The 24,276-nt window shown below is 46.7% G+C and overlaps 1 protein-coding gene across 2 annotated transcripts in view; it reads right to left on the bottom strand.

The window, feature by feature from the left end:
* The window catches only part of LOC137302366 (CD209 antigen-like protein C), a 47,072-nt gene that overhangs the window by 22,217 nt on the left and 579 nt on the right, over window positions 1-24,276 (bottom strand). For both annotated transcript variants that reach the window (XM_067972000.1, XM_067971999.1), the window contains exons 2-3: window positions 22,733-22,923; window positions 12,218-12,479 (exon numbers count right to left, since the gene is read on the bottom strand). In XM_067972000.1, the coding sequence (XP_067828101.1) occupies window positions 12,218-12,305 (88 nt within the window). In that variant the 5' untranslated portion in view covers window positions 12,306-12,479; window positions 22,733-22,923. The remainder of the gene's footprint in view (window positions 1-12,217; window positions 12,480-22,732; window positions 22,924-24,276) is intronic.

The raw sequence follows: 24,276 nt of genomic DNA, 5'->3' as shown, positions 1-24,276 counted from the left end.
GTGAATCAAGGTCCCTCGTGCAGTTAACATTCTCTAAATTGAGAACAATTTAAAGGAGTAAACTCCTTAAAGGGAGTGGTAAGTAGTTTTTCTTTCCTTTTTTTCTCTTGACATTGTAGTTGTTGTTAAGCTAACTTAAGGGTTAAGTCATGGCAGGAGATCCCACAGCCGTGTCATGTTCCTCTTGTGGGATGTGGGAATTCAGGGATCCTTCCTGTATCCCTGATTCCTTCACCTGCGGGAAGTGTGTCCAGCTGCAGCTATTGTTTGACCGCTTGACGGCTCTGGAGCTGCGGATGGACTCACTTTGGAGCATCCGCGATGCTGAGAAAGTCGTGGATAGCACGTTCAGTGAGTTGGTCACACCGCAGATAAAAATTACTGAGGGAGATAGTGAATGGGTGACCAACAGACAGAGGAAGAGTAGGAAGGCAGTGCAGGGGTCCCCTGCGGTCATCTCCCTCCAAAACAGGTATACCGTTTTGGATACTGTTGGGGGAGATGGCTCACCAGGGGAAGGTGGCAGTGGCCAGGTTCATGGCACCGTGGCTGGCTCTGCTGCACAGGAGGGCAGGAAAAAGAGTGGCAGAGCTATAGTGATAGGGGACTCGATTGTAAGGGGAATAGACAGGCGTTTCTGCGGACGCAACCGAGACTCCAGGATGGTATGTTGCCTCCCTGGTGCAAGGGTCAAGGATGTCTCGGAGCGGCTGCAGGACATTCTGGAGGGGGAGGGTGAACAGCCAGTTGTCGTGGTGCATATAGGCACCAACGATATAGGTAAAAAACAGGATGAGGTCCTACAAGCTGAATTCAGGGAGTTAGGAGTTAAACTAAAGAGTAGGACCTCAAGGGTAGTAATCTCAGGATTGCTACCAGTGCCACGGGCTAGTCAGAGTAGGAATGACAGGATAGCTAGGATGAATACGTGGCTTGAGAGATGGTGCAAGAGGGAGGGATTCAAATTCCTGGGACATTGGAACCGGTTCTAGGGGAGGTGGGACCAGTACAAATTGGACGGTCTGCATCTGGGCAGGACTGGAACCAATGTCCTAGGGGGAGTGTTTGCTAGTACTGTTGGGGAGGGTTTAAACTAATATGGCAGGGGGATGGGAACCGATGCAGGAAGTCAGTGGGAAATAAAGTGGTGACAGAAACAAAAGGCAGTAAGGGAGAGTGTACAGAACATGACCGGACAGATGGTCTGAGAAAGCAGGGCAAAGACCAAGGAAAGTCTAGATTAAACTGCATTTATTTCAATGCAAGAAGTCTGATGGGCAAGGCAGATGAACTCAGGGCATGGATGGGTACATGGGACTGGGATGTTATAGCTATTACTGAAACATGGCTAAGGGAGGGGCAGGACTGGCAGCTCAATGTTCCAGGGTACAGATGCTTTCGGAAAGATAGAGCAGGAGGTAAGAGAGGAGGGGGAGTTGCGTTCTTGATTAGGGAGAACATCACTGCAGTAGTGAGAGGGGATATATCCGAGGGTTCGCCCACTGAGTCTATATGGGTAGAACTGAAAAATAAGAAGGGAGAGATCACTTTGATAGGATTGTACTACAGACCCCCAAATAGTCAACGGGAAATTGAGGAGCAAATATGTAAGGAGATTACAGACAGCTGCAAGAAAAATAGGGTGGTAATAGTAGGGAACTTCAACTTTCCCAACATTGACTGGGACAGCCATAGCATTAGGGGCTTGGATGGAGAGAAATTTGTTGAGTGTATTCAGGAGGAATTTCTCATTCAGTATGTGGATGGCCCGACGAGAGAGGGGGCAAAACTTGACCTCCTCTTGGGAAATAAGGACGGGCAGGTGACAGAAGTGTTAGTGAGGGATCACTTTGGGACCAGTGATCATAATTCCATTAGTTTTAAGATAGCTATGGAGAATGATAGGTCTGGCCCAAAAGTTAAAATTCTAAATTGGGGAAAGGCCAATTTTGATGGTATTAGCCAGGAACTTTCAGAAGTTGATTGGGAGAGTCTGTTGGCAGGCAAAGGGACGTCTGGTAAGTGGGAGGCTTTCAAAAGTGTGTTAACCAGGGTTCAGGGTAAGCACATTCCTTATAAAGTGAAGGGCAAGGCTGGTAGAAGTAGGGAACCTTGGATGACTCGGGAGATTGAGGCCCTAGTCAAAAAGAAGAAGGAGGCATATGACATGCATAGGCAGCTGGGATCAAGTGGATCCCTTGAAGAGTATAGAGATTGCCGGAGTAGAGTTAAGAGAGAAATCAGGAGGGCAAAGAACGGACATGAGATTGCTTTGGCAGATAAGGCAAAGGAGAATCCAAAGAGCTTCTACAAGTACATAAAGGGCAAAAGAGTAACTAGGGAGAGAGTAGGGCCTCTTAAGGATCAACAAGGTCATCTATGTGCGGAACCACAAGAGATGGGTGAGATCCTGAATGAATATTTCACATCGGTATTTACGGTTGAGAAAGGCATGGATGTTAGGGAACTTGGGGAAATAAATAGTGATGTCTTAAGGAGTGTACATATTACAGAGAGGGAGGTGCTGGAAGCCTTAACGCGCATCAAGGTAGATAAATCTCCGGGACCTGATGAAATGTATCCCAGGACGTTATGGGAGGTTAGGGAGGAAATTACGGGTCCCCTAGCAGAGATATTTGAATCATCCACCGCTACAGGTGAGGTGCCTGAAGATTGGAGGGTAGCAAATGTTGTGCCTTTGTTTAAGAAAGGCGGCAGGGAAAAGCCTGGGAACTACAGACCGGTGAGCCTGACATCTGCAGTGGGTAAGTTGTTAGAGGGTATTCTGAGGGACAGGATCTACAGGCATTTGGAGAGGCAGGGACTAATTAGGAACATTCAGCATGGTTTTGTGAGAGGAAAATCATGTCTCACGAATTTGATTGAGTTTTTTGAAGGGGTAACCAAGAAGATAGATGAGGGCTGTGCAGTGGACGTGGTCTACATGGACTTCAGCAAAGCCTTTGACAAGGTACCGCATGGTAGGTTGTTACATAAGGTTAAATCTCACGGGATCCAAGGTGAGGTAGCCAATTGGATACAAAATTGGCTTGACGACAGAAGACAGAGGGTGGTTGTAGAGGGTTGTTTTTCAAACTGGATGCCTGTGTCCAGCGGTGTGCCTCAGGGATCGGTGCTGGGTCCGCTGTTATTTGTTATTTATATTAATGATTTGGATGAGAATTTAGGAGGCATGGTTAGTAAGTTTGCAGATGACACCAAGATTGGTGGCATTGTGGACAGTGAAGAAGGTTATCTAGGATTGCAACGGGATCTTGATAAATTGGGCCAGTGGGCCGATGAATGGCAGATGGAGTTTAATTTAGATAAATGTGAGGTGATGCATTTTGGTAGATCGAATCGGGCCAGGACCTACTCCGTTAATGGTAGGGCGTTGGGGAGAGTTATAGAACAAAGAGATCTAGGAGTACAGGTTCATAGCTCCTTGAAAGTGGAGTCACAGGTGGATAGGGTGGTGAAGAAGGCATTCGGCATGCTTGGTTTCATTGGTCAGAACAGTCTTGTTGAAGTTGTACAGGGCATTGGTGAGGCCACACTTGGAATACTGTGTACAGTTCTGGTCACCCTATTATAGAAAGGATATTATTAAACTAGAAAGAGTGCAGAAAAGATTTACTAGGATGCTACCGGGACTTGATGGTTTGACTTATAGGGAGAGGTTAGACAGACTGGGACTTTTTTCCCTGGAGAGTAGGAGGTTAAGGGGTGATCTTATAGAAGTCTATAAAATAATGAGGGGCATAGATAAGGTAGATAGTCAAAATCTTTTCCCAAAGCTAGGGGAGTCTATAACGAGGGGGCATAGATTTAAGGTGAGAGGGGAGAGATACAAAAGGGTCCAGGGGGGCAATTTTTTCACTCAAAGGGTGGTGAGTGTCTGGAACGAGCTGCCAGAGGCAGTAGTAGAGGCGGGTACAATTTTGTCTTTTAAAAAGCATTTGGACAGTTACATGGGTAAGATGGGTATAGAGGGATATGGGCCAAGTGCAGGAAATTGGGACTAGCTTAGTGGTATAAACTGGGCGACATGGACATGTTGGGCCGAAGGGCCTGTTTCCATGTTGTAACTTCTATGATCTATGATCTGCCAAATCTCCGCCCACTCACCCAGTCTGTCTATATCCCCTTGTAGGTTTTTTATGTCCTCCTCACTCTCTACTTTCCCTCCCATCTTTGTATCATCTGCAAACTTTGATATGTTACACTCGGTCCCCTCCTCCAAATCATTAATATAGATTGTAAAGAGTTGGGGACCCAGCACCGACCCCTGCGGAACACCACTGGCTACAGGTTGCCAGTCTGAGAATGTACCATTTATCCCAACTCTCTGCTTCCTGTTAGATAACCAATCCTCCACCCATGCCAGAATATTACCCCCAATCCAGTGATTCTTTATCTTGAGCAATAATCTTTTATGTGGCACCTTGTCGAATGCCTTCTGGAAGTCCAAATACACTACGTCCACTGGTTCCCCTTTGTCCAGCGCGCCCTCTCCCCTGTCCAGTGCACATTCTCTCTTGTCTAGTTCACCTTCTGAACATTTATGCCTCACCTTCTCATCTATCCAGTTCACCTCCTCACTTGTCTTGTTCTCCTGCCCATCTGTCGAATTCACCTCATCACCAGTTCAGATTCCAGACTCTCAAATTCACCTTCTCACTTGTGTAGTTCAACATCTCACCTGTATAGGCCTCCTCCTCCCTCGTCTATTTCACCTTCACGTTGTCTATTTCACCGTCTCACTTTACTAATTCAATATCTCACGTGTAGACCAGACTGATTTGTGGGCAGGGTCCTTCTGTGAAACGATTGTTTTTTTTCACGACAATCTGGAAGCTTTCCTGGCTATTTGGGCCTGTTGCACAAATTCCCAGATTGATTGAATTGAATTTAAACATTTTGTCCTGGTGAGATTTCAGTTCCTGATCTCTAGGTTTCTAGCTCAGAACCATAACCACTGGGCTCCCGTTTACCTTCTCAACTGCCCTGTTCACCATCGCACTCGTCTTCTTCACCTTCTCACCTGCTAATTCACCTTATTACTGTCCAGTTTATCTACTCACCTGAACAGTTCACATACTCACCTGTTAATTCACCTTCTCACCTGCTTAGTTTATCATTTCACCAGTCTGTTCAATCTTATCTCTTGTCTTGTTCACTTTCTCACTTGGCTAGTTCACTCTCTCACTTGCCTTGTTCAACTTCTCATTCTCCAGTTGACTTTATAACTGGTTCCTTGGGCTTACAAGTTAACTGGATGACGACACAGATCCAGTCACGCAGCCACTTTCTCCCACCTGCACCTAATCTAGAGATTTCAGGTAAGACTGTGGATTGGGTGGAGCGATTCCCGTATCCAGGATCACTGATCCACGAGTCATGTTGAAGCATCCCAGAAATATTACATAGAATTTACAAAACAGAAACTGGCCATTTTGCCCAACTGGTCTGTGCTGGTGTTTATGCTCCATACGAGCCTCCTCCCACCCTATTTCATCTAACCTTATCAGCACGTCCTTCTATTCCTTTCTCCCTCATGTATTTATCTAGCTTCCGTTTAAATGCATCTATGCTATTCGCCTCAATATCCCATGTGGTGGTAAGTTCCACATTCTAACCACTCTCTGGGTAAAGAAGTTTCTCCAGAATTCTTTGCTGGATTTATTAGAGACTATCTTATATTTATGGCCCCCACAAGTGGAAACATCTTCTCTACGACCACCCTATCAAACCCCTTCATAATTATAAAGACCTCTATTAGATCAAATACGATGCAGAACTGCTCTGATGCGCCAGGTGATGGTGGACATGGTCAAGAAAATATGGTCATCACATCTTCCGCTTCCAACAAAACTTGGCCTGTATCAAATCTGCATCACACCAGTTCTCCTGTATACATCAGAGACTTGAACCGTTTCACAAGCCCACCAGGCAAACATTGATGCAGTGGGCCAGTGGCATATTCGGTGGTTAGTCAGGTCAGCAATATGACCTTCCCTAGGTGTCATAAGGCGTTAATCGCTGTTTGGGCACATGTCCAGGTTTGACGGCATACGACACCTCGAGGAAACTCAGCCTGTCCTCTGAAGACCCGGAAAGGCCCCCCTGGAAGAAGCACTTGGTTCTCATCGGTCACAGTTTACCTCAGGTCCCAGAATACAGGGATCTTCTCCACCCTGAGGAGAGCCACGGCCTGTGATAGGTGGAGTTGAATGATTCAGCAAGCAATGCCCTGAGGAGCCTTCTGCAATCGTCATCATGCTCACCGTCTACATTTGTCTTGTTCGCCATCGCAGCTGCATCGTTCACCTACTCACCAGAAAATTTCACCTTGTCACTTAATCTAGTTCACCTTCTGTTCTGTCTTGTTCACTTTCTCACTTGTCTTGTTCACATTCTCCCTTTTCTAGCTCACCTTCTCACTATTCAAGTTCATCTGCTCATCTGTATCAATCACCTTCTCACCGGAATAGGCCTCACACTGAACTGGTTAGTTCACCTTCTCACCGGAATAGGCCTCACACTAAACTGGTTAGTTCACCTTCTCACCGGAATAGGCCTCACACTAAACTGGTTAGTTCACCTTCTCACCGGAATAGGCCTCACACTAAACTGGTTAGTTCACCTTCTCACCGGAATAGGCCTCACACTAAACTGGTTGATTAGCGGGCAGCAGCATTTTTCTTTTTATTTGCCAGGGGGATGGGCACCAGGATGTAGAACTGGAAAGGAGAAACAAGGTGCACAAAGGATTGGGAGTGAGAGATAGCACTAGGTTAAGAAATAGTAGAGTATTAGATAGGATCAGACTAAGAGAGAATACAAGATAGGTTCGCAGTGCATGTGTGTAAACACACCACAAGGTTGGTGAGCTTCAGGCACAAATAGCCACGTGGGAATATGATGTTATGACGATAACGGAGACCTGGTTCAATAAAGGGCAGGATTGGGTACTAAATACTCCGGGATACAAAGTGTTCAGGAAAGAAAGGAGGGGAGTGGCAGTATTCATTAAGGAGAATATTGCAGTGCTGGAGAGAGAGGATGTCCTGGAGGGGTCAAGGACAGAATCTATTTGGTTAGAGTTAAGAAACAGTAGAGGTGCCATTACACTACTGGGTGTATTCTATAGGCCACCAACTAGTGGGAAGGATATAGAGAAGCAAATTTGCAGGGAAATTACAGAGAGGTGCAAGAGCCATAGAGCAGTGATAATGGGGGACTTCAATTATCCTAATATAGACTGGGATAGTAACAGTGTGAAGGGCAAAGAGGGGGGGAAGAATTTCTGAAGTGTGTTTAGGAGAACTTTCTTGATCAGTAAGTTTCCGGCCCAACGAGGAGGGAGGCATTGCTGGATCTGGTTCTAGGGAATGAGGTGGGTCAAGTGGAGCAAGTGTCGGTAGGGGAACAGTGGCCATAGTATCATAATGTTTAGATTATCAATCGAAAAGGACAAGGAGCAATCGAGAGTAAAAATACTCAATTGAAGGAGGGCCAATTTCAGTGGTTTGAGAACGGATTGAGTAAATTGGAATCAAAGATTGGCAGGTAAAACTGTAATTGAACAGTGGGCGGCCTTTAAGGAGCAGATGGTTCAGGTACATTCCCACGAGGGGGAAAAGGTAGGGCAACGAAAGTCAGAGCTCCCTGGATGACGAAAGAGAGAGAGAGAGAGAAAGATGAAGCAGAAAAAGGGGGCGTATCACAGATGTCAGGTTGATAATACAAGTGAGAACCAGGCTGAATATAGAAAGTTCCTTTTTCACTTCCCCTCTGAAATAAGAGGGACAAAGAGAAGTATGAGAATAGACTGGCAACTAACATAAAAGGGAATCCAAAAGTCTTCTATAGGCATATAAATAGTAAACAGGTCATCAGAGGAGGGCTGGGGCCGATTAGGGACCAAAAAGGAGATCAACTTATGGAGGCAGAGGGCATGGCTGAGGTACTAAGTAAGTACTTTGCATTTGTCTTTACCAAGGAAGAAGATGCTGCCAAAGTCTCAGCAAAAGAGAAGGTAGTTGAGATATTGGATGGGCTAAAAATTGATCAAGAGGTGATGCTAGAAAGGCTAGCTGTACTTAAAGTAGATAAGTCACCAGTCCAGATGGGATGCATCCTCGGTTGCTGAGGAAAGTAAGGGTGGAAACTGCAGAGGTTCTGGCCATAATCTTCCAATCATCCTTAGATATGGAATGGTGCCACAGGACTGGAGATTTGCAAAGGATAAACCCAGCAACAACATGCCAGTCAGTTTAAGCTCGGTGGTGGGGAAACTTTTAGAAGTGATAATCTGGCACAAAATTAACAGTCACTTGGACAAGTGTGGATTAATTAAGGAAAGCCAGCACGGATTTGTTAAAGACAAATCGTGTTTAACTAACTTGATTGAGTTTTTTGATGAGGTAACAGAGAGGGTCGATGAGGGCAATGCGGTTGATGTGGTGTATATGGACTTCCAAAAGGCATTTGACAAAGTGCTGCATAATGGGCTTGTCAGAAAAGTTGACGACCATGGAATAAAAGTGGCGATGGCAGCATGGATATGAAATTGGCTAAGTGACAGGAAACAGATAGTAGTGGTGAACGGTTATTTTTCAGACTGGAGGAAGGTGTACAGCAGTGTTCACCAGGGGTCAGTACTAGGACCACTGCTTTTCTTGATATATATTAATGACTTGGACTTGGGTGCACAGGGTATAATTTCAAAATTTGCAGATGACACAAAACTTGGAAGGGTAGTGAACAGTGAGGAGGATAGTGATAGACTTCAAGAGGATATAGACAGGCTGGTGGAATGGGCGGACACGTGGCAGATGAAATTTAACGCAAAGAAGTGCAAAGTGATACATTTTGGTAGGAAGAACGAGGAGAGGCAAAATAAACTAAAGGGTACAATTCGAAAGAGGGTGCAGGAACAGAGAGACCTGGGGGTATATGTGCACAAATCGCTGAAGGTGGCAGGGCACGTTGAGAAAGTGGTTAAAAAACCATAGGGGATCCTAGGCTTTATAAATAGAGGCATAGAGTACAAAAGCAAGGAAGTTATGATGAACCTTTATAAAGCACTGGTTCAGCTACAACTGGAGTTTTGTGTCCAATTCTGAGCACCGGACCTTAGGAAGGATGTGTCGGCCTTAGTGAGGGTGCAGAAAAGATTTACCAGAATGGTTCCAGGGATGAAACATGGGGTAAAAAACACAGGAAACCTCAGCTGGCCCGGATATGGAAAGGATTGACAGATTGATAGCTCTTTCTCAATTCTGTGGGTGATGGTGCATGGCCGTTCTTAGTTGGTGGAGCGATTTGATTGGTTAATTCCGATAACAAATGAGACTCCTCCAAGCTAAATAGTTACTTGACCCTCGAGCGGCTGCGGATGCTGAGTCAATGAATATAGTCAAGGCTGAGATGGATAGATTTTTGGACTCTAGGGGAATCAAGGGATGTGGGGATCAGGCGGGAACGCAGAGTTGAGGTCGAAGATCAGCCATGATCTGATTGAATGGCAGAGCAGGCTCGAGGGGCCGTATGGCTTTTTTCTCATTCGCTCATGGGATATGGGCGTCGCAGGCAAGGCCAGGATTTATTGTCCATCCCTAATTGCCCTTGAGGAGGTGGTGGTGAGCCACCTTCTTGAACCGCTGCTGTCCGTGTGGTGAAGGTTCTCCCACAGTGCTGTTATGGAGGGAGTTCCAGGATTTTGACCCAGCGACGATGAAGGAACGGTGATTTTTCCCAAGTCGGGATGGTGTGTGACTATGGTGGGGGGGGGGGGGGGGGGAGGTGAAGAGAACGTGCAGGTGGTGTTGTTCCCATGTGCCTGCTGCTCTTGTTCTTCTGGGTGGTAGAGGTTGCGGGTTTGGGAGGTGCTGTCGAAGAAGCCTTGGCGAGTTGCTGCTGTGCATCCTGTGGATGGTACACACTGCAGCCACAGTGAACCGGTGGTGAAGGGAGTGAATGTTTAGGGTGGTGGATGGAGTGCCAATCAAGCGGGCTGCTTTGTCCTGGATGGTGTCGAGCTTCTTGAGTGTTGTTGGAGCTGCACTCATCCAGGCACGTGGAGAATATTCCATCACACGCCTTGTAGATGGCGGAAAGGCTTTGGGGAGTCAGGAGGTGAGTCAGCCGCCGCAGAATACCCAGTCTCTGACCTGCTCTAGTAGCCACAGTATTGATGTGGCTGGTCCAGTTAAGTTTCTGGTCAATGGTGACCCCCAGCTTACTCCTGCTCTTATTTCTTATGTTTCTATGTGGGACTTCAGTTATATGAATAGACTGGACGAGTTGGGTTTGTTCTCCTTGTAGCAGTGAAGGTTGAGAGGAGATTTGATAGAGATGTTCAAAATCATCAGGGGTCTAGACAGTGTCGGTAGAGAAAAGCTGTTCCCATTGGCAGAATGGTTGAGAACCAGAGGACACAGATTTAAGGTAATTGGCAAAAGAACCAAAAGTGACATTAGGAAAAGCATTTTTACCCAGCGATTGGTTATGATCTGGAATGCACTGCCTGAATGGGTGGTGGAGGCGGATTCAATCATGGCTTTCAAAAGGGAATTGGATAAGTACTTGAAGGAAAAAGAATCTCGGGGCTACGGGGAAAGGGCGGTGGAGTGGGGCGAGCTGGACTGCTCGTGCAGAGAGCCAGCACGGACTCGACAGGCCGAATGGCCTCCTTCTGTGTTGTAACCATTCTATGATTCTATTTGCAAATTAGGATTCTTTTCTAAGCCAGTTGTGAAATAATGAGCAGTTGGTAAGCAAATTATAGAACGTTTATAGTAAATGTGCTGCAACTTCCCTTTGTTCTGCTGTGTCCCAGGAAACTTCTGTTTTAAACCATGAACATACAATTAAATCAGGAAGTCACTGCAGCCCACAAGAGAGTTAGGGGAAACAACGATTGCCGCAAGTTCCTGGTTCTGGACAAAATTAACGTCCAAAACAAGATCGTCACCAAGATAAGGTTCACTTCAGTCACAAAAGGCTGTGGCTACTGTTACTGGCAGTGAATGATACCGAGGCTCAGGATGATACCGGGGTTTAGAGGGTTAAATTATGACGACAGGTTGTATCAACTAGGCTTGTATTCCCTGGAGTATAGAAGATTGAGGGGTGATCAGATCGAGGTGTTTAAAATATTAAGAGGATTTGATAGGGTAGATACGGAGGAACTATTTACTCTGATGGGGGAAATCAAGAACAAGGAGACAATCTTAAAATTAGAGCTAGACAATTCAGGAGCGAAATCAGGAAGCACCTTTTAACACAAAGGGTGGTAGAAATCTGGAACTCTCTCCCCCAAAAGGCTGTTGATGCTCGGACAAACGGGGATTTGAAGACTGACATTTTTGTTAGGTAAGGTTATCAAGGCACATGGATCAAAGGCAGGTAAATGGAGTGGAGGTGCAGATCAGCCAAGATCTAATTGAATGGCGGAGCAGGCTCGAGGGACTGAATGGCCTACTCCTGTTTCCAATGTTCCCGTGTTCTTTTGTTCCAGTGCAGAAATTAACAAAGGTCATGGTGAACTGCAACAGGACAGCAATGCAGGGACAGCAATGTCTTACTGAGAATAATCACTGCTTGAAATATAGTGCCAGATTGAGTTACTATTTACACACAAACATATATATTTAAAATACTTAAAATACCCCACCACCCAAAAACCCTCCTTTACCCTCAGCTCAATCAGATCTGAACATTGTTTTACTGACATCGGTGATGTTTCTGGTCGCTGGCCCGAGCGGTCATTCTTCCTGTAGGAGCCGGTCAGTGAGCGTTGTCTGAATATTTAAGCCTGAGGGAATCCCGTCCAATGCAGCTCCCATTAGGGCCTCTCACCCACTGTTTCCTGCCAGAGTAACTGGATGGCAAACCCGCAGCTCCAATCCTCGCTCACCCTCCTCCCTAAAACGAGAGCCCTCCGATCCTTAATATTTCGCTGTCAGAACCGTGTTCTGGATCAGCAAACTCTGAGGAGAACAGGCTTCCTACCTGGAACCTCCGTGGCCCTTTGTGACTTCGGTGCCACTCCGAAACTCTCAAGAATCTCAGAGATAAACTGGCACGAGTTCAAAAGGTGACAATAAAATGGGACATTCATGTCCGCAGAGCACCACAGTGAAACTAAAATAACAGCCTGGTCACATTAAAGCTACGTTACTATTGACTGAACAGGTGGGTCAGGTACCTGCATTACTGGGAGAAGGTGCTGGAAGTTGTTGCTTCAGAGAAGATGGAGAGAACTTCAGTTCTGCATAAGTGATATCAGCTTCCATTCCGCCGATCAGCCTGCAGCATCTGTGAAGCTGTATTGTTGAGGGGCGGTGTGATAGTGAACAGTGTCAGACAGGATGGGACGTTAGTCAGAGGCGGGGTTCACTATTTCTCCTTTTCTCTCCTATGCTGAAGAAGTGACGGGTTTTTGGAGGTTTTACAAGTGTCTCGAACATCTGTTGCAGCAGAGATCAGTTTTGTTTCATTGAAATGTAACAGAACACGGTTATAATTATTAGATTTTACTTCATTATAAACATCATGGGGGTAGAAATTCACTCGAGCGGTGACTCAAAACCAGCGGTTCCAGGCCCCGCCCCACGTACAGTTCTATCGGCCGCGATCTTAACCCCCAGCCCCCGATATTCACCCCCACCACGGCTGACCACCCCCCGATATTAACTACCCCCTCGATATTAACCCCCACCCCTCGATATTAAACCCCCGCCTGCCCCGCCGATATTAAACCCCTGCCACGGCCTCTCCCCCCGATATCAAACCCCCGACTGCCCAGCGCAATATAAGACCCCCGCCACGGCCTCTCCCCCCGATATTAACGCCCCCACCTCCCCCTTCAATATTAACCCCCACCCCTCGATATTAACACCCCCACGTCCCCCCTCGATATCAACTCCAAACGCTGCCACCCCCCCACGCCCCGAACCGCACCCCCACCCCAGTCATGACTTGGGGGGGGGGGGTTAAAAATGAAATAACAGGGAACGTGACCCCACCCCGCTGCATACGCGCCTGTTGTTGGTTTCACGGTGGTGGGTTTCGTGGCGTCCGATTAGCCCAACATGGAGAGGTGAGAATCCTCATTATGCCTCTATTTATACATTAGGAGTACAAAAGCAACAAAGTCATGATGAACCTTTATAAAACACTGCTTCGACCACAACTGGAGTATTGTGTCCAATTCTGGGCACCGCACTTTCGGAAAGATGTGAAGGCCTTCGAGAGGGTGCAGAAAAGATTTACTGGAATGGTTCCAGGGATGAGGGTCTTCTGTTATGTGGATAGACTGGAGAAGCTGGGGTTGTTCTCCTTGGAACAGAGACGGTTGAGAGGAAATTTGATAGAAGTGTTCAAAATCATGAAAAGTTTAGAGAAAGAGAAATTGTTCCCATTGGCGGAAGGGTCGAGACCAGTGCACACAGATATCAGGTGATTGGCAAAAGAACCAAAGGCGACATGAGGAAAATCTTTTTTTTAATGCAGCGAGTGATTATGATCTGGAATGCACTGCCTGAAAGGGTGTTGGAAGCAAATTCAATCGTGGCTTTCAAAAAGGAATTGGATAAATACTTGAAGGTAAAAAAAATTGCAGAGCTACGGGGAAAGAGCGGGGGAATGGGACTAACTGGATTGCTCTTACAAAGACCCGGCACTGGCTCGATGGGCCAAATTGCCTCCTCTGCGCTGTCACCATTCTATGATGCTGTGATTCTATGAGGTGTCATCAAATCATAGAAAGGTTACAGCACGGAAGGAGGCCGTTCAGCCCATCGATTCCACGCTGGCTCGATGAAAGAGCAATCCAGCTAGTCCCACTCCCCCGCCCTATCCCCGTAACCCTGAATTTTTTTTCCTTTCAAGTACTAATCCAGTTCCTTTTTGAAGGCCATGATTGAATCTGCCTCCACCACCCCCTCGGGCAGTGCAGTCCAGATCCTAATCACTCGCTGTGTAAAAAAGCTTTTCCTCATGTCACCTTTGGTTCTTTTGCCAATCACCTTAAATCTATGTCCTCTGGTTCTTGACCCTTCTGCCAATGGGAACAGTTTCTCTGTATCTACTCTGTCTAAACCCTTCATGATTTTGAATACCTCTATCAAATCTCCTCTCAACCTTCTCTATTCCAAGGAGAACAGCACCAGCTTCACCAGTCTATCCAAGAAACTAAAGTCCCTCATCCCTGGAATCATTCCAGTAAATCTCTTCTGCACCCTCTCTAAGGCCTTCACATCTTTCCTAAAGTGCGGTGCCCAGAATTGGACACAATACTCCAGTTGTGGCCGAACCAGTATTTTATAAAAGGTTCATCATGACTTCCTTGTTTTTGTACTCTATGCCTCTACTTACAAAGCACAGGATCCCGTATGCTTTTTTAGCCGCTTTCTCAACTGGCCCTGCCACCTTCAACAATTTTTGCACATAAACCCCAAGATCCCTCTGTTCCTGTACCCCTTTTAGAATTGTGCCCTCTAGTTTATATTGCCTCTCCTCGTTCTTCCTACCGAAATGTATCACTTCGCATTTTTCCGCGTTAAATTTCATCTGCCACGTGTCCGCCCACGCCACTAGCCTGTCTATATCCTCTTGAAGTCTATCACTATCCTCCTCACTGTTCACTACCCTTCAAAGTTTAGGGGTAGAGGTGGGTGTTGTCAGTTTACGTGAAGAATCGGACATTGTGTTTTCGGTTGATGTCACCAAGGGGCAGCATATGGATGAGAAACAGGAGGGGGCCAAGGATAGATCTTTGGGGGACTCCAGAGGTAACGGTTCGGGAGTGGGAAGAGAAGCCATTGCAGGCGATTCTCTGGCTTTGACTGGATAGATCGGAATGGAACCAGAAAATGGCAGTCCCACCCAGCTGGACAATGGAGGAGAGGCATTGGAGGAGGATGGTGTGGTCAACCGTGTCAAAGGCTGTAGACAGGTCAAGAAGCATGAGTAGGAATAGTTCACCATGGTCACACTCACATAGGATGTCATTTGTGACTTTGTGAGGGCCGTTTCAGTGCTGCAGCAGGAGTGGAAACCTGATTGGAGGGGTTTAAACATCGGAACAGGAGGAGGCCATTCAGCCCCTCAAGCCTGTTCCAGCATTCAATTAGATCATGGCTGACCTGTATCTTAACTCCATCTACCAGGCAATGACCATCTCCAACAAGAGAGAGTCTAACCACTTCCCCTTGACATTCAACGGCATTACCATCGCCGAATCCCCCACCATCAACATCCTGGGGGTCACCATTGACCAGGCACTTAACTGGACCAGCCATATAAATACCATGGCGACAAGAGCAGGTCAGAGGCTGGGTATTCTGCGGCGAGTGACTCACCTCCTGACTCCCCAAAGCCTTTCCACAATCTACAAGGCACAAGTCAGGAGTGTGATGGAATACTCTCCACTTGCCTGGATGAGTGCAGCTCCAACAACACTCAAGAAGCTCGACACCAATACAGGACAAAGCAGCCCGCTTGATTGGCACCCCATCCACCACCCTAAACATTCACTCCCTTCACCGCCGGCGCATGTGGCTGCAGTGTGTACCATCCACAGGATGCACTGCAGCAACTCGCCAGGGCTTCTTCGACAGCACCTCCCAAACCCGCGACCTCTACCACCGAGAAGGACAAGAGCAGCAGGCACATGGGAACAACACCACCTGCACGTTCCCCTCCAAGTTACACACCATCCCGACTTGGAAATATATCGCCGTTCCTTCATTGTCGCTGGGTCAAAATCCTGGAACTCCCTTCCTAACAGCACTGTGGGAGAACCTTCACCACACGGACTGCAGCGGTTCAAGAAGACGGCTCACCACCACCTTCTCAAGGGCAATTAGGGATGGGCAATAAATGCCGGCCTCACCAGCGACGCCCACATCCCATGAACGAATAAAAAAAAACACGCATCAGTTCCATAATCCTTAATATTCTTGCCTAACAAAAATCTATCACTCTCAGTTTTGACATTTTCAATTGACCCCCAGCCTCAACAGCTTTTTGGTGGAGAGATTTCCCAATTTCCACCATCCTTTATGTGAAGAAATGCTTTCTGACATCAGCCCTAAACGGCCTAGCTCTAATTTAAAGGTTATGACCCCTTGTTTTGGACTCCCCGCCTGCCCCGCTCCCCTCCAGAGGAAATAGTTTCTCTCTATCTCCCCCATCAACTCCTTTGATCATCATAAACACCTCAATTAGATCACCCCATAATCTTCTATACTGAAGAGAATACAGGCCTAATCTATATAACCTGTCCTCAATATTAACCCTTTTAGGTCCGGTATCATTCTGGTGAATCTGCAATGCACCCACTCCAAGGTCAATACATCCTTCCTGAGGTGCACTGCCCAGAGCTGAATGCAGTCCTCCAGATGGGGTCTAACCAGAGCACTCAACAGCTATAACATAACTTCCAACCCTTTGAATTCCAGCCCTCTTGAGATAACGGCAAACATTTGAATTATTTTTAATACCTGTCCGCTAGATTTTAGTGATTTTCGTACTTGGATCCCTGAATCTCTCTGCCCATCCAGTTCCCAGCTTCTCACCATTTAGATAATACTCTGATCTATCTTTCTTAGGGCCAAAATTGATGACACTGCACTTTCCCACGTTGAACTCCATCTGCCACCATTTTGCCCATTCGCTTAATCTATCAATGTTCTTTTGCAACTTTCTGTTCCCATCTGCATTATTAAGTGCGACCTAACTTAGTGTCATCAGCAAACTTAGATATACGGCTCTGTATTCCTTCATGCAAGTCATTTATAAATACAGTGAAAAGCTGAGGCCCCAGTACAGATCCCTGAGTGACAGCACTAGACACATCCTGACAATTTGAGTACATACCCATTATCCCTACTCTGTCTGCTACCTCCTGACCAATTCCCTATCCAAGCCAATGAGTTGCCACCAATCCCACGCGCTCTCACTTTAGTTAACTTTCTCTCATGTGGAACCTTGTTGATTGCCTTCTGGAAGTCTATTTAAATATCAACAGAGACTCCTTTATCTACCACTTTTGTTACCGCCTCATAAAACTCAACTCGGTTCATTAAACATGACTTACCCTTTACAAATCCATGCTGGCTTTCTCTGATCAGCTCATATTTGTTCAAATGCTCAGTCACTCTGTCCCTAACAAGAGATTCTAGTAACTTCCCCACTACTGATGTTAGACTCATAGGTCTGTAACTTCCTAGTTTATTTCCCCTAACCTTAAACAATGGAGTTATATTGGCAGTTTTCCAATCCAAGGGAACAATTCCTGAATCAAGAGAGTTTTGGAAGATCTTGAAGCATCAACAATTTCCTCACCTACACTGGGATGGAAACCATCGGGTCCTGGGGTTGCGGGAGAGATGGGCACAGATAACAGAAAAGATGGAGAGAGAGTCTGTGTGTATAATGGAATTGGTGGAGAGAGAGTCTGTGTGTATAATGGAATTGGTGGAGAGAGAGTCTGTGTGTATAATGGAATTGGTGGAGAGAGTCTGTGTGTATAATGGAATTGGTGGAGAGAGAGTCTGTGTGTGTAATGGAATTGGTGGAGAGAGAGTCTGTGTGTGTAATGGAATTGGTGGAGAGAGAGTCTGTGTGTATAATGGAATTGGTGGAGAGAGAGTCTGTGTGTATAATGGAATTGATGGAGAGAGAGTCTGTGTGTGTAATGGAATTGGTGGAGAGAGAGTCTGTGTGTATAATGGAATTGGTGGAGAGAGAGTCTGTGTGTATAATGGAATTGGTGGAGAGAGAGTCTGTGTGTGTAATGGAATTGGTGGAGAGAGAGTCTGTGTGTATCATGGAATTGGTGGAGAGAGAGTCTGTGTGTATCATGGAATTGGTGGAGAGAGAGAGTCTGTGTGTATAATGGAATTGGTGGAGAGAGAGTCTGTGTGTGTAATGGAATTGGTGGAGAGAGAGTCTGTGTGTATAATGGAATTGGTGGAGAGAGAGTCTGTGTGTATAATGGAATTGGTGGAGAGAGAGTCTGTGTGTATCATGGAATTGGTGGAGAGAGAGTCTGTGTGTATAATGGAATTGGTGGAGAGAGAGTCTGTGTGTGAGAGAGAGAGAAAAGAGGAGGCAGAATCTGAGAGAGAAGGAGAGACAGTGTATGAGTGAAAGAAGGGACAGAGAGCTTGTGTGTCAGAGCGAAGGGGAGAACAAGTCAGGGTGTATGAAAGTAGGTTGAAAGTAGGGGGGTGATTTTAAACCCCAAGAATGGGTGGGTTGGGGGCGGGTGGGTGTTGAAAGTAGTTTTTTGGGTCGTGACCACAACTCGGCTTTATTTCTGGGTTTAGCGTCAGCGTGTAAAAGTACAGGCTTCCCATTGGGGATGCAAAGTCCGAAAATGTTGCGGTTGCGACCCAAAAAAACAACTATTTTCAACTCCCACCAATCCCCAACCAGCCGATTCTTGGGGTTTAAAATCATCCCCCGAGGTGTCTGTGCAAGACATGGGAGAGAGAATCTGTGTCGAAAAGAGGAGACCAAGGACCTGAGTACAACAGTGTGAGATAGTGAGTCTCAGAGAGGCTGTGTATGAGGGAGTGAGTCTCAGAGAGTCTGTGTATGAGGGAGTGAGTCTCAGAGAGTCTGTGTATGAGGGAGTGAGTCTCAGAGAGTCTGTGCATGAGGGAGTGAGTCTGTGAGACAGACTCTCAGAGAGTCTGGATGTGGATGAGGGAGAGTCTGAGAGATAGGGTGGGAGGGAGATATGGGGCCCGATATTAGAAGGGAGGTGGGTTGGCAGTGGGGGGTCGACTGGGCGCGTGGGTAACCCGCCCAGTGAAATATGTGGGTTTGGCACGTGGTCGTAAGTAAATTGAAGCAACTTACCTTGGCTTCTAGGTTTCGTGCTGGAAAGCCCAGGGGGAAGGCTGCTCCCAGGTTTAATGATGCCTCACTCCAGATCTGACTGGATGGGGGGAGGAGGAGGAGGAGGAGGTGGAGGAGGGAGATCTTCCACCCAGCGGACGGGAAAAAGCGGCCTGCCTCTGCCACCACGAAGGCCTGGCTCAAGGTAGCAGAGGAGGTGACCAGCACCACCAACATATCACGCACCTGCACACAGTGCAGGAGGCGCTTCAATGACCAAACCAGGTCAGCCGAAGTGAGTACTCTTACTCATTCCCCTACACTCCGTCTGCCACATCACCGCCACCACCCCACAACTCCTTCTGTACTGCCAACACTTCTCAATCACATCACTCCTCACACCCACTGAACCCTCATCCTCATCTTACATGCACTTCCTCACTTCCCCAGTATTTATCTCACCACTACCACTCAACCCAATCCGTAAACAATCTCATGGCTCTGTCTCATACTCACCCTCTCATGCATCTCTTTCACGGTCAGTCTTGCCCCACCTGCCACTACCTGTGCTGCAGCTATAGGGCATGTATCACGTATGTGTAGCAGGAAGCATAAGGCAAACGTGTCGTGAGCATGAAGGGGATGCACAAGGATGTTTGAGGGTTTGTCATGGTTTTTACTTACATTTGATTTCTGATCAACTCACATTACATATTATATTGTCATCACTACTGCTACATCTTGGCCATTCCTGACTGGCTTGTCCAATAAGGCCCTTTCACGAGGTTCTCCATAAACACACTTGATGTCACCCATTCGGTCACCCTACAGTGGGTGTCTGTGCAGTTGCATGACTACTTTGTGCAGGTGCCTGTTGCGCAGCACTGTGTTGTGTAGCTCCATGTGGCAGAGGTGGACGGCGTGCCTGGCGAGGCTGGTGATGTTGCTCGTCCTCCAATGGAGTGATGAATGCAGCTATGGAACCCCCCACCCCCACCCTGACGCTGTGAGTGTGAGGGGGTCCGCAAAGTAGGTAAATGTGTTTGGACAGCAGAGTTTAGGGTATGATGTAATAATTTTGAGTGTGGAGACAATGGTGTGGCAGACAAAACTTTGTCTGAGGTGACAGAGTGCCCTGCTGCAATGAATGAGGTATTCCCCCCGACTGTCAAGGAATCCTCTGCATCTCCCAATGGCTGCTGACTGAAACATGTGTGCAACAACAGGGAGTGTTTCCCACAGCATTGGAAACACGCTGAGGAGAGTCCAAAATCACATCCCTGCTAAAATCTCTTCCCAATGAGGTGTGTCAACGACCTCAAGTACCTCCCTAACTATCTAAACTGTCATCCCGCCGGCTTTAATTTGCGGTGGGAGGCCCACATGCGGGGGCTGCGCACGCACCGATTCGCGTCATTGGGGAAACCAGAAGTGGGCAGGTTGGAGCCGGGCTCCGGACCCGCTACGGGATTCCCCAATTTTAGGAACCCCCCCGCCACGAATGCACTCGCTCGGCCATCCTAAAATTGACCCCATGGTGTGTGTATATAAGAGTGAGAAAGGAAAAGAGAGGATACGGGAGACAAGGGAGAGAAACAGTCTGTGTGTATGAAAGAGAGGAAAGGGGAAGAGAGTCTGTTTGTGTATGAGAACTGAGGGATAGAAATATGAGAAGTTGGAGAGGAGAAATGAGAGAGAGGGAGAGAGAGGGGATGGGTAAAGGACAGAAAATTGAGAGTTGTGGTTAACGGATGTTTCTTGCACTGGAAGGGTTCAAACCGTGGCGATCCCCGGGGTCAGTGTTGGCACCATTGCTTTTCTCAATATCTGTGGATAGAAATGATCTGGACCTTCACAGCTGCCACAAAGATAAGGAGTGAGATTAACCATGAAGATGATTGTCAACAACTTCAGGAGGAGGCAGACAGGTGAGGAGATTGGACAGGTAGATGTGAGATGGAATTTAATGGGGAGAGATGTGAGGTGAGAAGAATAAGGAGAGGAAATAGACACTATACTGTAAAACTGTAAAAGGAGTAGAGGAGCAGAGAGATTTAGTGATTCAGATACACAAATCTTTAAAAGTGGGGGGACAAGTTGATAAAGCTGCTTTACAAAAACCCCCATGGGATCCTAGGATTTATAAATAGGGGCATAGAGTATAAAAGGAAAGAGTTAATGCTACACCTGGACAAATCATTGGTTCGGCCACAGTCAGAATATTGTGTCCAGTTTTTGGTGCATTACTTTAGTAAGAATGTCGCGGCCATGGAGAGGGGCAGAAGAGATTCACTAAGATGATCCCAAGGATGAGAGTCTTCACATAACTTTTCATGAGAGCAGAGAAGTTTAAATAAGATCTGAGAGTGGGGATCAAAATTATGAGGGGGTTTTGATAAAGTAATGAGGGAAATCTATTTCCACCAGTTTGTGAGTCGGTAACTGGAGGGCATCAAATTAAGACCAAAAGAATGAAGTGAGAGGTTGGTTTTCTTTTTGATGCAGAGGGTTGTTCGGACAATGGAATGTCCGACCAGAAACACCGAGGGAAGCAGAATTTAAAAAGGAAGTGAATAAATATCTGTAAAAGAAAACCTTGAAAGGCCTTCGATAAGGTATCGCATAGTGGACTCATGACCAAGGTCAGAGCTTGTGGAGTCAGGGGACAGGTAGCAGAATGGATAGCAAGCTGGCTACAAAACAGAAAACAGACAGTAGGGATTAAAGGTAGTTACTCAGATTGGCAAAAGGTGGGAAGTGGTGTTCCACAAGGATCGGTGCTGGGACCACTGTTGTTCACCATTTGCATAAATGATTTGGACTCAGGAATCGGGAGTACAATTTCAAAATTTGCTGACGACACTCAATTGGGAGGTATCGTTAATACTGAAGAGGACTATGACAAAATACAGGAAGACATTAATAAATTTGCAAAATGGACGTGTAATTGGCAAATGAATTTCAATGTAGATAAGTGTGAGGTGGTACATTTTGGTCGGAAGAATAAGGAGGCCGCATACTGCTTGGATAATAAGAGTCTAAATGGGGTAGAGGAGCAAAGGAATTTAGGGGTACAGGGACACAAATAATTAAAAGTAGCAAAGCAGGTTAATAAGGCATTAAAAAAGCAAACAAGGCACTTGGGTTCATATAAAAATGATACAGAGGCACCAGAGAAGGTGCAAAAAAGATTTACTTGGATGATACCAGAACCGAGAAGTTACACCTATCAGGAAAAAGTGAACAGACTGGGGCTCTTTTCTCTATAAAGGAGAAGGCTGATGCGGGGGGGCACTTGATAGAGGTTTTTAAGATTATGAAAGGGTTTGATAGGGTCGAGGTGGAAAAGAAGTTTCCACTTGTGGGGGAGACCATGAAAATAAAATAGTCACTAATAAATCCAGGAAGGAATTCAGAAGGAAATTATTTACCCAGAGAGTGGTTAGAATGTGGAACTTGCTAACACAGAGAGTTGAGGCAAACAGCATAGATGCAATTAAGGGGAAGCTCAGTAAGTACATGAGGGAGAAAGGAATAGCAGGATATACAGAGAGGGACAGATGAAGAGAGGTATGAGGAGGCTCGTGTGGAGCATAAACACCAGCACAGACCAGTTGAGCCGAATGGCCTGTTTCTGTGCTGTAAATTCTATGTAATTCCAAAGAGTCCATAAATACGGAGAGTAAAAGTGGGCCCAGCACTGACCCCTGGGGTAACCACTTCCAACCCTTCTCCAATCTCAGCAACTCCCATTAACCCGGACCCTCTGTTTCCGGTCCCCAGACAACTTTCTCCCCGCACTGTTCCATTTCCTTTTAAACGGCCCACCTGAACAGACTGGACATTACCCCGGGGATCCCCCAGTTACCTTCACACCGTTGCTCGCCATGTCCCTGATTTCACTTGACATCCTTCACAGTCTCATCGAATTGTCTTGGTGCCTCCCGGCCGTGTGAACATCCAAAGAGGTTTCCAGTCGGCCTCAAGTATTTTCCAGCAGATTGTTCAAATCCGGTGCGGTTTTCCTCAAAACTCCTGGAAGTTCAGGCACGAATTCTCCTTTGGAAGAAAGTCACATCGTGTTATGGGACGGAAGAATTAACGACCCTTCTGAAGTACTCGGTGTCGGCCTTGGCTCATTTGTATCACTCTCTCAACTCTAGAATCATAAAGGTTGTGGGTTAAAGCTCCCCTCCAGAGACCTGAGCACAAAATCGAGGCTCACACTCCAGTGCAGTACTGAGGGAGTGCTGCACTGTCGGAGATGCCGTCTTTCAGATGGAATATTAAACCGAGGCCCTGTTTGCCCCCTCAGGTGATTGTAAATGATCCCATGACACTATTTGGAAGAAATGCAGGGGAATTCTCCCCAGTGTCCTGGCCAATATTTATCCCTCAACCAACATCACTAAAACAGATTATCCGGTCATTATCACGTTGTTGTTTGTGGGATCTTGTTGTGCAAGAAATGGTTGCCTACTTTACAACAGTGACATTATTTCCAAAGCCCCCGATTGGCTGCGAAGATTTGGGACACGAGGATGTGAAAGGCGCTGGAGAAATGCAAGATCCCTCCTCCCCCTATCCGGGGCCTCCCTGCCCTCTAATCACATTTCCCATCTCTCGAATCTAGGCCGCTGCAGGGCCCTTTAAGAGGCCTCGGGCCGATCTCCAGGGTCAGGGCCCTGAGTCAGGGTTCATCGACTGGGCTCTTTAGCGCTGAGTGGAGGATGGAGACGGTCTGTAACCTCTGACCCTGAATCCAGGTGAGAATCCGCCAATCACGGGACCCATGATGCCACAGAAAGGATTGTGGCGTCATCCACCGCGTGACGGCCATGTTTGCGTGACGGTCACACTGCGCATGTGTGCCGTTAATTTACATAGAATTACATAGAATGTACAGCACAGAAACAGGCCATTCGGCCCAACTGGTCTATGACGGCGGTTGTGCTCCACACGAGCCTCTTCATCGAACCCGATCAGCATAACCTGCTATTCCTTTCTCCCTCATGTGTTTCTTTAGCTGCCCTTTAAATGCATCGATGTTATTTGCCTCAACTTCTCCTTGTGGCAGCACGTTCCACATTCTTACAATTCTTTGGGTAAAGAGGTTTCTCCTGAATTCCCAATTGCATTTATTAGTGACTATCTTATATTGATGACCCCTTGTTTTGGTCTCCCCCACAAACGGAAACATTTTCTCTGCATCTCCCCGATCAAACCCTTTCATTATCTGAAAGACCTCGATCAGGTCACCCCTCAGCCTTCTCCTTTCTCGAGAAAAGAGCCCCAGCCTGTTCAATCTTTCCTGATAACTCCATCCTCTCAGTTCTGGTATCATCCTTGTGAATTAGTTGGGTGTTATTGATTGATTGCTGTGATTTGTTTAGTGATTGATTATTGATTAGT

This window comes from Heptranchias perlo, chromosome 35, assembly GCF_035084215.1.
Source record: "Heptranchias perlo isolate sHepPer1 chromosome 35, sHepPer1.hap1, whole genome shotgun sequence".
Lineage (NCBI taxonomy): Eukaryota > Metazoa > Chordata > Chondrichthyes > Hexanchiformes > Hexanchidae > Heptranchias > Heptranchias perlo.
The sequence above is the reverse complement of the archived record's forward strand: the minus strand, read 5'-3'. Positions and strand labels throughout refer to the sequence as shown.